General features: G+C 32.3%; 1 protein-coding gene and 1 long non-coding RNA gene across 4 annotated transcripts in view; one reads left to right on the top strand and one right to left on the bottom strand.

Moving 5' to 3' along the window:
• The window catches only part of LOC126733450 (large proline-rich protein bag6-B), a 54,990-nt gene extending 47,072 nt beyond the window's left edge, over window positions 1–7,918 (bottom strand). For 2 of the 3 annotated variants that reach the window (XM_050436760.1, XM_050436762.1), the window contains exons 1-5: window positions 7,784–7,918; window positions 7,544–7,610; window positions 7,366–7,483; window positions 4,187–4,433; window positions 1,310–1,429 (exon numbers count right to left, since the gene is read on the bottom strand). In XM_050436760.1, the coding sequence (XP_050292717.1) occupies window positions 1,310–1,429; window positions 4,187–4,433; window positions 7,366–7,483; window positions 7,544–7,606 (548 nt within the window). In that variant the 5' untranslated portion in view covers window positions 7,607–7,610; window positions 7,784–7,918. Of the gene's footprint in view, window positions 1–1,309; window positions 1,430–4,186; window positions 4,434–7,365; window positions 7,484–7,543 lie in introns of all 3 variants that reach the window. The other variant, XM_050436761.1, reaches the window with a different exon arrangement.
• LOC126733480 (uncharacterized) overlaps window positions 1–13,046 on the top strand; it is a 264,393-nt gene that overhangs the window by 110,487 nt on the left and 140,860 nt on the right. The window lies entirely within an intron of this gene.

Below are 13,046 nucleotides of genomic sequence, written 5' to 3'. Positions count from 1 at the left end.
AAGAATGTTGAACTGCAAACTTGATACAATTCAAGAAAACATAATTAAAAAACATTCAAAGTTCAAGGAAAAAGTGTAGACAACTCCCTAATAGAGGAATTTCTCCTGCGACTAAGAGAAAACCGGCCATAGAAAGGCGTAATGTGATATTAGCCGCCGAACTCAAATAAGACTAAAACAGTTCTTTCTTCAGTATCTAAGTTGAAACCAAAGGACTGAGATCGTTCAGTCCTCCGCCCGACTCACTCAGGCTTTGTTTTCTCTGCGAGAAGCGGGGCTCGGGCTCCGCCCAAAGATAACTGGCAACATTTCCCCTTAGCCTAATTACTCTTTCCTATCCTGAAAGAAGTTAAAAATCCTTTAATCCAACCTCAGCACCCAGATGCTACAGAGAAAAGTTGTATAGAAGATCGAAGTACCGTAGCACGCAGTTGCAACTGAGAAGACCGGCAAGAGCAATAACAGCTAGTCCGGAAGAAACCAGTGTAACAAAGGAAGCCTGAATTTCTGATGTGCTGCTTTCTATCAGTACTTGTTGGACTCTATTAATGAGCTAAGAAGTGAACCAGGATTTATTTCTTACCTCATATAACTGTAATTTCTTTTTTGATAAATTTCTATCTAAACAATCATATGCCTTAGAAAGGCCTAAAAATATTCCCAATGATAGCTGTCCCTCCTCCAAATTCCTAAAAACTGTACAAGTGAACTGAAATATGGCAGTTTGTGTAGATATACCCTTATCAGATAAAATATTGCACTATTTTAAAAAACTGAGAAGCTGATTGGAAACTGTCAACTCAAACAGCTTTGAAAACTTGGAAGTAGGCTGATTGGTCTATAGTTGTCAAATTCATTAGGATCGTCCTTTTTTTGTAGATTGGCTTAATGAGTGCACTTTTTAATTGCTTTACCTGGGAAAATTCCATGCTTTAATGAATTGTTCAAAATGTGGCAGAAAACTTCAGATATTGTTGGAATGCAAACCTTGACAATACTCGCTGGTATATCATCATTTCCTCAGTATCAGCATATATCTGTCATAATTCCCATTAAATGAGAATATGCCTGATATATGTCGATATAGAGCTTATAGTCTGTTTTGTTAAATTACTAATTGTTTTACTTGAATTTTTGTTTTTAATGCTTTGTCAAAAACCTTTAATGTTATGATAATAACAAAAATACGATAAAAAGCATATTTGATTTGATTTGACTTATGTATTTCTTTTAAATTCGCTTAAGAATTGTGAAATTGACTTTACCGATAATATGAAATAAAATTAGATGATTGATGAATTCTAGTTACCTGGCTTCAATTACAGGTGTCATCTCTTCTTCAACTGGCTCCTCGGGCTGTGCCGCGGAATCATTACTCGCACCAGGATTCTCCAGTTGTCGAATAACATTTTCAGCATTGCGCAGCATTCTAAAACAAAAAAAACTTTAAAATTCCCTAACTCACTATTCATCTTTAAATAATATATATAAAATTTAGTTGCCATTGGCTTTTTGCATTCGATTTTCTTTCCCGAGGATCCTTCCACTGTGCTTTGCTCTTGACAGTCAATATTTTTGTTTGTTTTTATTTTTTTTTTTGTAAATAAGCTTTGGTTTATCGAATAGATCTTGTTTGTAGTATTTAGAAGGGTGGCATCACACAGGTATGCCAACAATGGGTGCAAGTATCTCCTTATCTTCTTGCACAGCAGCGGGAAAAGTAGTTTGTGATTTTAATGCTAATAAGTAGTTTTAGTAAATTCAAATTCAAATTTTCAAATTTATTAATCATTTTGGTTTGTATTAATCATTTGGTCAAATGTTATATCATTTTGTTTCATACCTGGAATATTTTACCAATAATATGGACTGGTCTAATAATATTATGCTTTTAATAAGAGATTTAGCAAAATAATATACAATTTAAGAAAAATATATGCCATTAATACCTAAAGTATCATCAGATTCTTTCATGAGTTTCTATCAATCTTCTTATTTATTTATTTATTTATTTATAATACGGGAAAACCCCATTAACTGTAAATTTTACAAAGCAATAATATTTACATAAACAACTGTCATAATCTAAACCTACTTAAAAAATTAATACCAAAGTAAAAAACACCTATACTACATATACTAGAAACAACTTTAATAATTTATATGCAAGAATGTAAATACAAAATTTTATGCACAATTATGAAGTAAGTGACCTCTTTAGATGCATTAAGGAACTTATGTTAAACACATCAATATTCGAATTGTTTAACAAATTCATATACCTATCCATAGGATTATTAATTCCATAGGATGTTCTGTGGAATGGAATGTTAAAGGTTACATTATGGCGCAACTCGTGATGAGGAACATTTGCAAATTGTATGCGACCCAACAGATCAGGGCAATCAATAAGCCTATTAACGATCTTATATATAAAACTAGCACCAGAAATATTACGGCGTTGCGACAGTGTCGGAATAGATAATTGACTTTATAAGAATAGTCATGGTTCTCAATAACAGTTAAAGTTCTATGAGCACAATATCTCAGGAATTTATGTTGAACTCTTTCTAAAGCATCGATATGAATCTGGCGGTATGGAGACCAAACTACAGAGCAGTACTTCAATATAGTTCTTACTAGGGAGCAATAAACCCTTCTTGTTGAAGAGACTGAGAAATATATGTGAGTAATAAATGTGAGTTTCTCATCAAAAATAACTCCCCAATCCCTAATAGATGCAACATAATTCAGTGGCTCATTATTAATGAAGTAATTGGATTGAAACCGGTTGATCCTGCGAGTGAAACTAATAACACAACATTTCTTAATATTTAAATGAAGATTGTTTTGTTCACACCAATTATTTAAGCGATCCATATCTGCTTGTAGTAATTCTTGATCCACAATACTACCAACCACCCTCCAAAATTTTAAGTCGTCTGCAAACATCAAACACTGACTATACAGGAAACAGTTAACTATATCATCAATAAATAAATTAAATAATAAGGGTGATGTATGCCCTCCCTGAGGGAGACCTGATGTTACGCTGATAGGATCAGAAAGATGTCCACCTACCCTGACCCTTTGAATACGGCCAGTTAAAGAATTTTTAATCCAACTTACAAAATCAACATGAAACCCTACGGAGATCAGTTTTGACAGAAGAATTTGATGATCAATACGATCAAACGCCTTACTAAAATCGGTGTATATAGAATCAATTTGTTTATGATCCTCTAATTTACTCATAAGATCAGATTGGTAACAGATCAAGTTAGTGGCAGTAGACTTATTCTTGCAAAACCCATGCTGTGAATCTGATATTAAGCCTTTGCATAACCAAGAAAGTTGATTAGCTATAAGGCTATCAAAAAGTTTAGGTATTGAAGATTGAATGCAAATACTTCTATAATTATCTATGACATCCCGACGGCCAGCTTTAAACAATGGCACAATAAAACTTTCCCTCCAGGCAATTGGAAATGTGGATGTTTGTAAGGAAGCATTAAATAACAAAGATAAAGGAATGGCAAGAGTACATACACATTTCCTCAAGAGAAAATTCGGAATCCCATCTGGGCCTGCAGTAATCTTGTTAGGGAGTGAGCTAATACCTTCAAATATATCATATGTTAAGATCTTAGTAATGTTTAAATTTAAACCATTAGTGAAACCATTTTGCAGCTGATTATTATCAATACAAGGAGAATAAACAGTTTGGAAAAATTCTTTAAACATGTTTGCAATATCCAAACCACTGGATGCTTGCTTGTCACCATAAAAGAGGGTATTGGGAAGGGTATAATTGGACCTCTTATCATTGATATATTTCCAAAATGATTTAGGGTCATTCTGTAAGCCGGAATCTATCCCTTCAATATATTGTCGGAAGCACAAATCAGACATACATTTGCATTCAGACCTAAGGAGAGAAAATTTTATATAGTTTTCGTCTGTATTATCTCTCATATATAATGAATGAGCACTCCTTTTGTTCCTAGTTAACTTTCTAAGTTCAGGGGAGAACCACTTAGGAAATGAGGAAGTTCTCTTCTTCATTCTTGGTTGACAGGTATTTATTAAAAATTGCTTTTTTCTTTAAACAACAAAGTGGTAACAAAGTTGGCCGCTTATTTCTGCTCAAATCAAAAATACTATTCATCTAATTACTATTATATACCTTTTAGCCACATTTATTCTGCTAGAACTTAAGGTATGTATTGCTCTAGGGGCTGGCAGGCCTTCCATTAACCCAGGTGGACCCACTGGCATTGAACCCATTCCCATATATATGGCATTGCCTCCGTCCATTCCTCTGAAGCCAGCCCTAGCCCTGTTTAGGTCTGGCGGTGGGGTGAGGGATCTGACATTTCGATTACTTGTAGGCGGAGCGCGTTGGACTAGATGAACTACCTTACCATCCACATCTAGAATTGTAGTTTTATATAGTATAGAAGCGATTTCATAAGGAATTAAGGAGTCTCCCAAAATTTGGTGTTTGCTATGATATTTTAATAGGACTGTATTGTTTTTATATCTTTTTTTTTATGTGTCATAATTTTTGATGCATGACATTTTTATTGCGAAAAAATGAAAATACAGGTACATAGAAATTAGTATTACAGAATTTGGTTTCACAAAAAAGCAATATAGATATTGCAATATTAGAGTTTATAAAATAAATTAAATAATAAGATTGTTGCATGTTAAAAATGCAAAGATCCCTAGAGGATGGATAGTTTCGTAACATAACTTCATCAAATATTCCATTGGTTCTATGGATAGAAAAAACAGCCATGGGTGATTAGTCTTGTGAGACATTTTACAGCGATAGATTTAGCCTTTAATGAAATGGGTCAAAAAATCTACTATTTTTGTAATTTTATTTTTAAATCAAGATCATTGATACAATCTAGACGATTTATTTTAATTAATTATTAACTAGTTCTTATAATTAACATCTCTTCATTGTAAAACATATTTTATTTTTATCATTTTAATATATTATATATTTTTTATTTTATATTTTAATATATGTATTCTCATTTAAAAAAAAACTCTTTTAATGATCTATAATAATTCTAACTCAATTTAATTAATTCCATAATCACTTAATAACTTGATATAATTGGCTAGTCAGTCAGAATGAAACGTTTGAGAGAAATGTGTGTAAGTTGGTGTGTTGGAAAAAGAGTTGTGTTTACTGGTTAAATTAGGCTTCTAAATTTAATAGTGGTGAATATGTAAGAAATAGTTGATCTTGAGTAGATATGTGGCCATTATGAGTAAGTTTGTACAGATCTGTTTTTATTTTGCACATCTTGAAGATGCCCGCACAAGTAGGTGTAAAAGCCTCTGTTCAATTAGGAACGAATGCGCAATTCCTCGAGTGCTGTCTGGTAAGACTGGGGGCCTTACCTGGGGCTCGATTGACAAAAATAAACAGAAGGATATAGTAGAAATATATCCTTTGTCTAATTCGTTGAGATGCTTACTGTTTAGCGGCAGTGAAGCGTCTGGGGAAGCCCTTACTATTCTAGGTGACACTAGCTAGTCGTCAAATAAAAGAAGATAACATGTGTGACATATGTATATATTGAAATGTGACATTGTGTAAATTGATGTTGACTGAGATGATGCAAGGGAACGGAAGTTTCCCGGTGAGTATATTTTATTATTGCCAAAAGTTGACAGAACAGTAAATATTGTTTTTTTTATTATTTTTATGTGATGTTCGAGTTTATGTCTAACAATATGAGAAAGATGACTGTTGAGTGAATTTGCATTTTAGAGACCGGGTCCGTTAAAGTTAAAGGGACGTCTAAAAAACGATTTTTTTTTGAAAATTTTTACATAGAATGTTGAGTTTGAACATTTTGTTGATAAAAAAGTGAGGATGAAGTAAAAAAATGCAAAATTTTAAAAATTATAAAGGATTTTCTACTTACGTATGATTCACAATTACACCTGGCTTAACTACACTCTATTTGCGACTAGGCATCATGTTGACCATTATATATGCTATTAATTTAAATTTAAAGAGTTAAGTAACAAAATTCTGCAACTTAGAAGGATTTATACCACTTCTTTAGGTGATAAACACAAATTTCCACACTCAAATCAGGAATATCAAATATGTAAATACAGATTTATTCATAAATAAAAAAAACTGTCAAAATGTCACATATTTATCGGGAGTGGCTACTGTACTAGTACGATTATCATAATTTTCTGTCCTGTCTCATTATAGGTAAGTATTTGTTTATTTATATAATCATAAAATATCACACACGGGGCTACCGCCCCGTGTGCACATGGGACTGTGTGATTGGCGCACATGTGGAGTTGAGATTGCAAAAAGGGATTGGAACCTTGGGTTGACGCTAAATAGTGGGTTAGGTAGTCGTTTGAGCTCTACTTAGGGAATGGGATAAATGATAATAGTTAGAAAATGGGAATTATAGGCACAAACACGCGGTTGTGCCTATAATTCCTATGCCTTATTCCTATTCCTAATGCCTATAATGAATTATAAGAAAGATATTTATTGTTTTGACTATAAGTTAATGTACATTAAACCTCATCATTATTATTTACCAATTAATAATTAAATATCTTAAATTATGTTTTTTTTTGAAAATGTATATTTATTATATATAAAATTACATAAAATATCAAATAATTTAAATAAATAATACCTATTTTTTAACACCTGATAAATGTGTTTTGTTCATGTAATGTAAAATCTAACTATATTATGCCTTTATTACAAAATACTACTGGGGACGTAGTGAAGCCACTGCCATTTTTGTCAATAAGGTTGTTGTTTTATTTTTCTTGTGTGTAAATTACAGAATATGTAATTAAAAGGGGTACAAAGCGATAAAAAATTATATAAATTTACAATAATAACCCCCAAAAAGTTCCAAAATTGCCCCAATATATATATTTTTTAACTATAGCAAAATCAAGAGCTAAAAAACCTTGTGCAAGTTGGCAATAATTATGTATTTAACATATGTAGAAAAACCTTAATAATTTCCAAAATTTTGTATTTTTTCCAAACATCCTCACTTTTTTATCAATATTTTGACCACACTCAACATTCTATGTAAAAATTTAAAAAAAAAATCGGTTTTTAGACATCCCTTTAACTTTACCGGACCCATATTTATTTTTATATATTTAGGAGAAATTCTCATGGTATTAATTAACATGGCAGAGTTTATACTACAAAAAAAATATATTTGTTTGTTGTATATTTGTATACTTTGTTTTAATAAAGCTATGGGAGACTTAAAATAATACATACCAAATAGCATACCCTCATTAAATATGGATTTTATGATTTTTTCTTACCATAATCAGATAATTTAGAGGTGTCTTGAAGGACCCTCCCACAATAAATGATTCTTTGCCTAGCAGCAGGAACATTAACATTTTCAGCGATATGATTCTTAAACTGTTCCACTGTCAACTAAAACGAATAGGATTATGATTGTGAGTGAGCTTATAACAAACAGGTCCTCATACTTACACTTTCTTCTACACTAAACTGGTGATTCTGGGAATCCAGAGTTTTCACTGTGATAGTAATCATAACGCTAAAATTTTAAAAAAACCGATATTTAACAAAAATTGCGCAGTTTAACAATATTTAAATAGCTCATGTAACTTTAATAGGTTTTTGCTTTTTAAAAGCATAAAAAATAGGTTAGTTTTTGTTTTTTAATTTCGTTTATAATCTCGTGAGCGAGGTTTACTATAAGGATATTACCCGATACAGGCAGAACTTGGTCAATAATTTAAAAGTACACTACTTTAAATTACACTTTTTTACAGTCACAATTTTTTTTTTTAAATTAAAAATCACTTCACCCTTTACTGTCACTGACAATTTTACTATTGATGCAATGCCTTGTCAGTGTCAAGAATGACGTTGACGTTCGTGTCAGCAATGCTATATTAAGGCCGATTCGCAATAGTGGTCGGTTGAGGCCATAGACGAAATACGGTAGCAGCGATGCCACATTTAGTAGTTTCTACTTTGCAGGTAGATTTTTAAATAATTTTAGTAGGCAGATTATTCTTAGTAGAATATACACATTTTGCATTAAGTAACAGAAATGATTAGTTTAAAAATAAATGTAATAAATAAAAAAAAAAAATTAATAAAATAAATGCAACCTATTTATAGTCCGCACTCGCTGTTATTTAATCGATATAATGCCTGTACCTCCTGAAATTCCCAAGGTATAATAATCAACCTTATTTTGTAGAGTAAATCGATTTACGATGGTACTCTACAAAATAAGGTTGTTTCTGTGTAAATGAATTAAAATGTCAGATGTAAAAGAAATGAAAAAGCCTCTAGGTAAAAAAATTATTAAATTGTTGTTAAAAAATATAAAGGAATGTGTTAAAATTTTGCATAGAATCGGAAAATAAACATTTCATTCCATTTCATCATTCCATTTAAAAAAAGGAAACTTTTGTCTCTACTACTGTTGTGATGCCTCATGTATATGCAAAGTTATCTTCCTAATGTAGATATAAAAGATCTATAATTTTTCTTTAGGACGCTTTTTGATAAAAGGGCGCGCTCACGAATTATTAAGGAGATGCTGGCCTTTTTTTTAGCAGAAGGTATATAAGTTATTGTATATTAGGTATATCGTCGGCTTAAGATGCAAATGGCCTAACTCCAAAATTTTAAATTATTCAGGAGATGCAAAAAACTTGTCAGAATGAGAAAATATAATAAAACAAGATAAGTTTCCAAAATATTTTATTTTGTTTAATGCTTGAACATAGAAAATTATTGTTCTTGTCAAAAATAGGCTTTATTTGAAATATTGGGAGTTAGGTAATATGCGTTCCATGAGCATGGGTTCGCAAAAGGAGATAGATCTGATTCATTGCAACCTAATTATAAAAAAACTTTAAAGACGCAAGCAAAAGACAAAAAGAAAGAGGCATTTTACAAATGTGGTAAGTTAATCATAAAAAAAAAGTAAAGTCCTTAGGAATTGAAGATTTAAGGTCCATTAAGTGTTGACATTTTTCAGATTTAATTGGCATTGGAGTCGGATACATTAACGGCAACTCTTCTAAATTCCATATTTTTTAATCTTTTTTCGTCATTTTATAAGGCAAAGGCATCCATTCTTCTGTATGCCTGATTTTAAAGAGAATTCCGTGTTCATTATACTGAAGTGTCTGTTTGTTACAGTAGGATCACCTGACGATCTACCAGGACGTATGGAACTAATGTATTGCATCCTGAAAGTTTTTGAAATATGTATGATCCAAATACTCCACCACGTAGGGTTTCGGATTTATACGAGCAGTTTGACAAATATTGACATAGTCTGCTGGGACGTTTATGCCTCGGTTTTTTAGTTTCCTCTCGATTGTGGAGTGCATTAAATCGCACTCCATTTGCGTTTGCCCTTTTTCTAAAAATTTTTGCTCAATTGTAATCCCATGCTTTTGTGCAAAGTTGAAAAGTGCATTGGCAAGAATTGCACTTGCATTTCTGTTTTGTCCAGTGCAACCATCACTGTACAAATTGACTTTACTAATAGAGTTTTTTTCGGGTATAATATTAGTCTCTAAAAACTTTTAAATGATGGTAGCAAATGTGTCGGTAGTTTGTCCGGCATGACCCTTATGCCAGAGGAAACAATATCCATCCAAGGATTTAATGTCCATAATTGTAAAATTATGGACTATTAATTTTGTTTTATAATATAGAGCGCTGACATTAGATTTTGGACTCACATTACTTACACTCACTTACATCTTCTTTTGTTTTGTCAACCTCTTTTTCCTTTCGTGCCTCCTCCTTTTTCTTCTGATGTTCTTGATAGGTAGCTTCGTCGATATTACCAGTCTTGTAACCCACACACGTATCACATTCATCCTTTTTAGGTGAAAAAAGTGCTAAATTAAAATCGTCGAAACTGTTATTAAATGCTGCAATAGATAGCGGTGGTGAATCGTTTTTTCTACACCAGTCATTCTTATAAAACCGATATAATTCCATTTTTGCTTGCCAAGATCTTTCAAGGTATAATTTCTTTGTGCTCTTTCGACAATAATGTGACTCTAGTTTTGGAAGAACTTTAAAGAAATTCCACAAATTTTCTTTTTGTGTGTCGATTTTCGCTTTTCGATTCACTATTTGGGAGGAATTATTATCACGCTTAATGATATATTAAGGTCATCATCCACCAAATCAGTGTGGTATGATTTATTTTTTTCAATCGACCAATGTGCAACAGTTCTTGGTGCAATTGAAAGAGTATTGCAAAACATTGTTTTGCACACTCTTATCTTGGATGTTGTATGAAGAAAATATATATAGGAAAATTCCCTTCTTGACTCGTTCTCTTTTTTTCGGTCCCTAGCTCTTGAAGTACTTTTATTTTCAACCAGCGTCCTTAGAAACAATTGTTTTTCGTTCCACAAAAAATTCCAAAATCTTGTAAAAATTTCTGTTCTTTGATCTTCTGTTATCTCATTGCACTTCATTACTGGTTTTTGTGACTTACTATTACTGCATTTGCATCTCGGTCCTATAGCTTTTGCTTCTTTTTTAATATCATAATTCCATTTTTCTTGCTTTTGTTTTCCAAAATATTCCTTTCCTTCTTGTCTCAAAATCTTATTTTTATTTTTCTTCCATTCCTTTTGATCTACATGACGTCTCTTTCTGCGTGTCCGTGAAGGGGTTTCGATTGGAGTGTTATTTTGTAGTTCTTCTAGTACTTCATTTTCACTTGAACTTGTTTCATTTTCACTGGGTTCATAAGATTTATCTGAACGACTAGAAGAAACTTTAATAACTTCTTCTTCCAAAATGGAGGTTGGAACTTCTTCACCATGAATTGATCTGGAATGAAATTCTGACGATCTTCTGGTTCAATGTTGATTTCATCTTCAGGAAAATTTGAGGAGATAAAATTCAGGTTAGCAACTTCGTCTTCAGCCAGGGTGAGTAAATCATCATCAGTAATTAAATTGTCGTCAGCTAATAAGTGGTTATTAGATGCTGAGGAGCTTGCTAGATTAGTACTATCAGTTAAGAGTGTAGATAAATCCTCATTTTGATCGAAAGTATCACAAAATGTTAAGAAATCTCTTGTTACATCTCTTTCGGAATCGTTTTGTCTGTTTGGCTTTTCCTGGGTGTTTTGCTTAGCCAATAAAAGCATTTTCATCGCACGGGATTGCGGATTCATTCTGAAATATACACCGTTAATTGGAAAGTATTTTTTATGTAGCTAAGCAAAAATTCATAATGTTAGTTTTTTAAGGTAAAGCCAAATTTTAAATTAGATTTTTTATAGGTATTATAGGGAAAAAATATGAATAGGTACTTTTGTGTTATCTCCTATCCAAACTAAGTACGTATAAGATGAAAATTGCCTTACTCCAACACGATATTTTAACATCAGATTTACCCAAGAATGCAAAAAATTTATTTAATATTTATGATCACCATCACATTAATATGTGATGGTGATCATTTACAGTGGTGGCCAACTAATTAGAAACAGTGTGAATAAATTAATAAAAATCATAAATCTTTTGTAAATAAAATTGTTTATTCTTAAATTTCTCGCCCATTGTCGTACCTAACATTAAAAAAAAAACATGATTTATTGTTATTAACAAAGAAAAATTGTTCCAAACAAAGCTACCTTAAATTACTACCACTAAACTTAACCATTAGACCCCATACGCACTCGAGTTCTAAAACAAACATCAGAAAAAATATAAATATAAATCCTTTATTTTCAATGACAGCTCTACATCTCCTGGGCATTGACTTCACCAGATGTTGACATCTCGCTAGTGGTATCGATTTCCACGCCTGCTCTGCTTCTTCCGCCAGATCTTTAAGGTTTTTAATATTTTTATGTTCTAAAAGTTTTTTCAGGTCTCTCCAAAGATTCAAAAAAATGGGATTGAGATCCGGACTACATGAGGGCCAATCAAGTACATCAACATGGTTATCGTCAAACCATTTTTTTACAGACTTAACCGTGTGCTTGGGATCATTGTCTTGTTGCAAAACCCAAGACACCGGCAAAGTTTCATCAGCAAACGGCAACATGTGGTAACTCCATAAAATCTTTATATTTTTCTTGGTCCAATACCGTCAATTTTCACTAATGGACCAACACCACGCCACGAAAAACATCCCCATAATTTTATATTTCCACCTCCATGTTTGACTGTGCTGGTTGTATAGTTCGGATTATTTTCCGCACCCCTTGGTCTTCTCACAAATACCTATTCTACCATCACTATCAATGCGATTTATTTTTGTCTCATCAGACCATAATACTTTTTTCCACTCTTATGGTCCTTAGCGAATTTTAATCTAGCCTGGCGATTTTTCTTCTTTAGCAGTGGTTTCTTGCGGGGTACTCGTCCAAATAGGTTGGCCTCTTTAAGTCGTCGTCTTATAGTTCGTGATGATATCGCGATAGCTGGAGAAAGTTCTTTTTTAATCTGGTTGGAGGTTAAAAATGGATTCATTTTAGCCAGTCGAACAATAGTTTCATCAGTTCGTTGGCTGGTTTTTTTAGATCTTCTCTTGCGTGGAATATTTTCGTACGTTTTATGTTCTTTTATGTGTTTGAGTGCATAGAAAACCATTTTTTTTGAACATTTTAGGTGGTCAGCTATTTTACTATAAGTCCAACCTCTTTCCCTTAGCGTAAAAATTATTTTACGCATTGACGGATCACAATTTTTTTCTACCAACTGTGGAAGACACAAAGACAAGTAGATACAAAAAACACAAATTGTTACCAGTACAAAGGTTTGAAATGAACTATACGCACGTTTATTTTCGTCGTTTCTAAGTAGATGGCCAACTGTGTTATCTATAAATTTTGTTTATATTCTGCATTCCTTACAAATTTCTTAGTGGAATGTCTATAAATAATTTATATATTGCTGTTGTGATGAACAATCAAAATTTTACAACAAGTTGGTTTTAATTTATTTTAAAGAACTGAAAC

The sequence above is a fragment of the Anthonomus grandis genome, chromosome 2 (assembly GCF_022605725.1).
Source record: "Anthonomus grandis grandis chromosome 2, icAntGran1.3, whole genome shotgun sequence".
NCBI classification, from domain to species: domain Eukaryota; kingdom Metazoa; phylum Arthropoda; class Insecta; order Coleoptera; family Curculionidae; genus Anthonomus; species Anthonomus grandis.
This window is presented reverse-complemented; position numbering and strand designations above follow the sequence as displayed.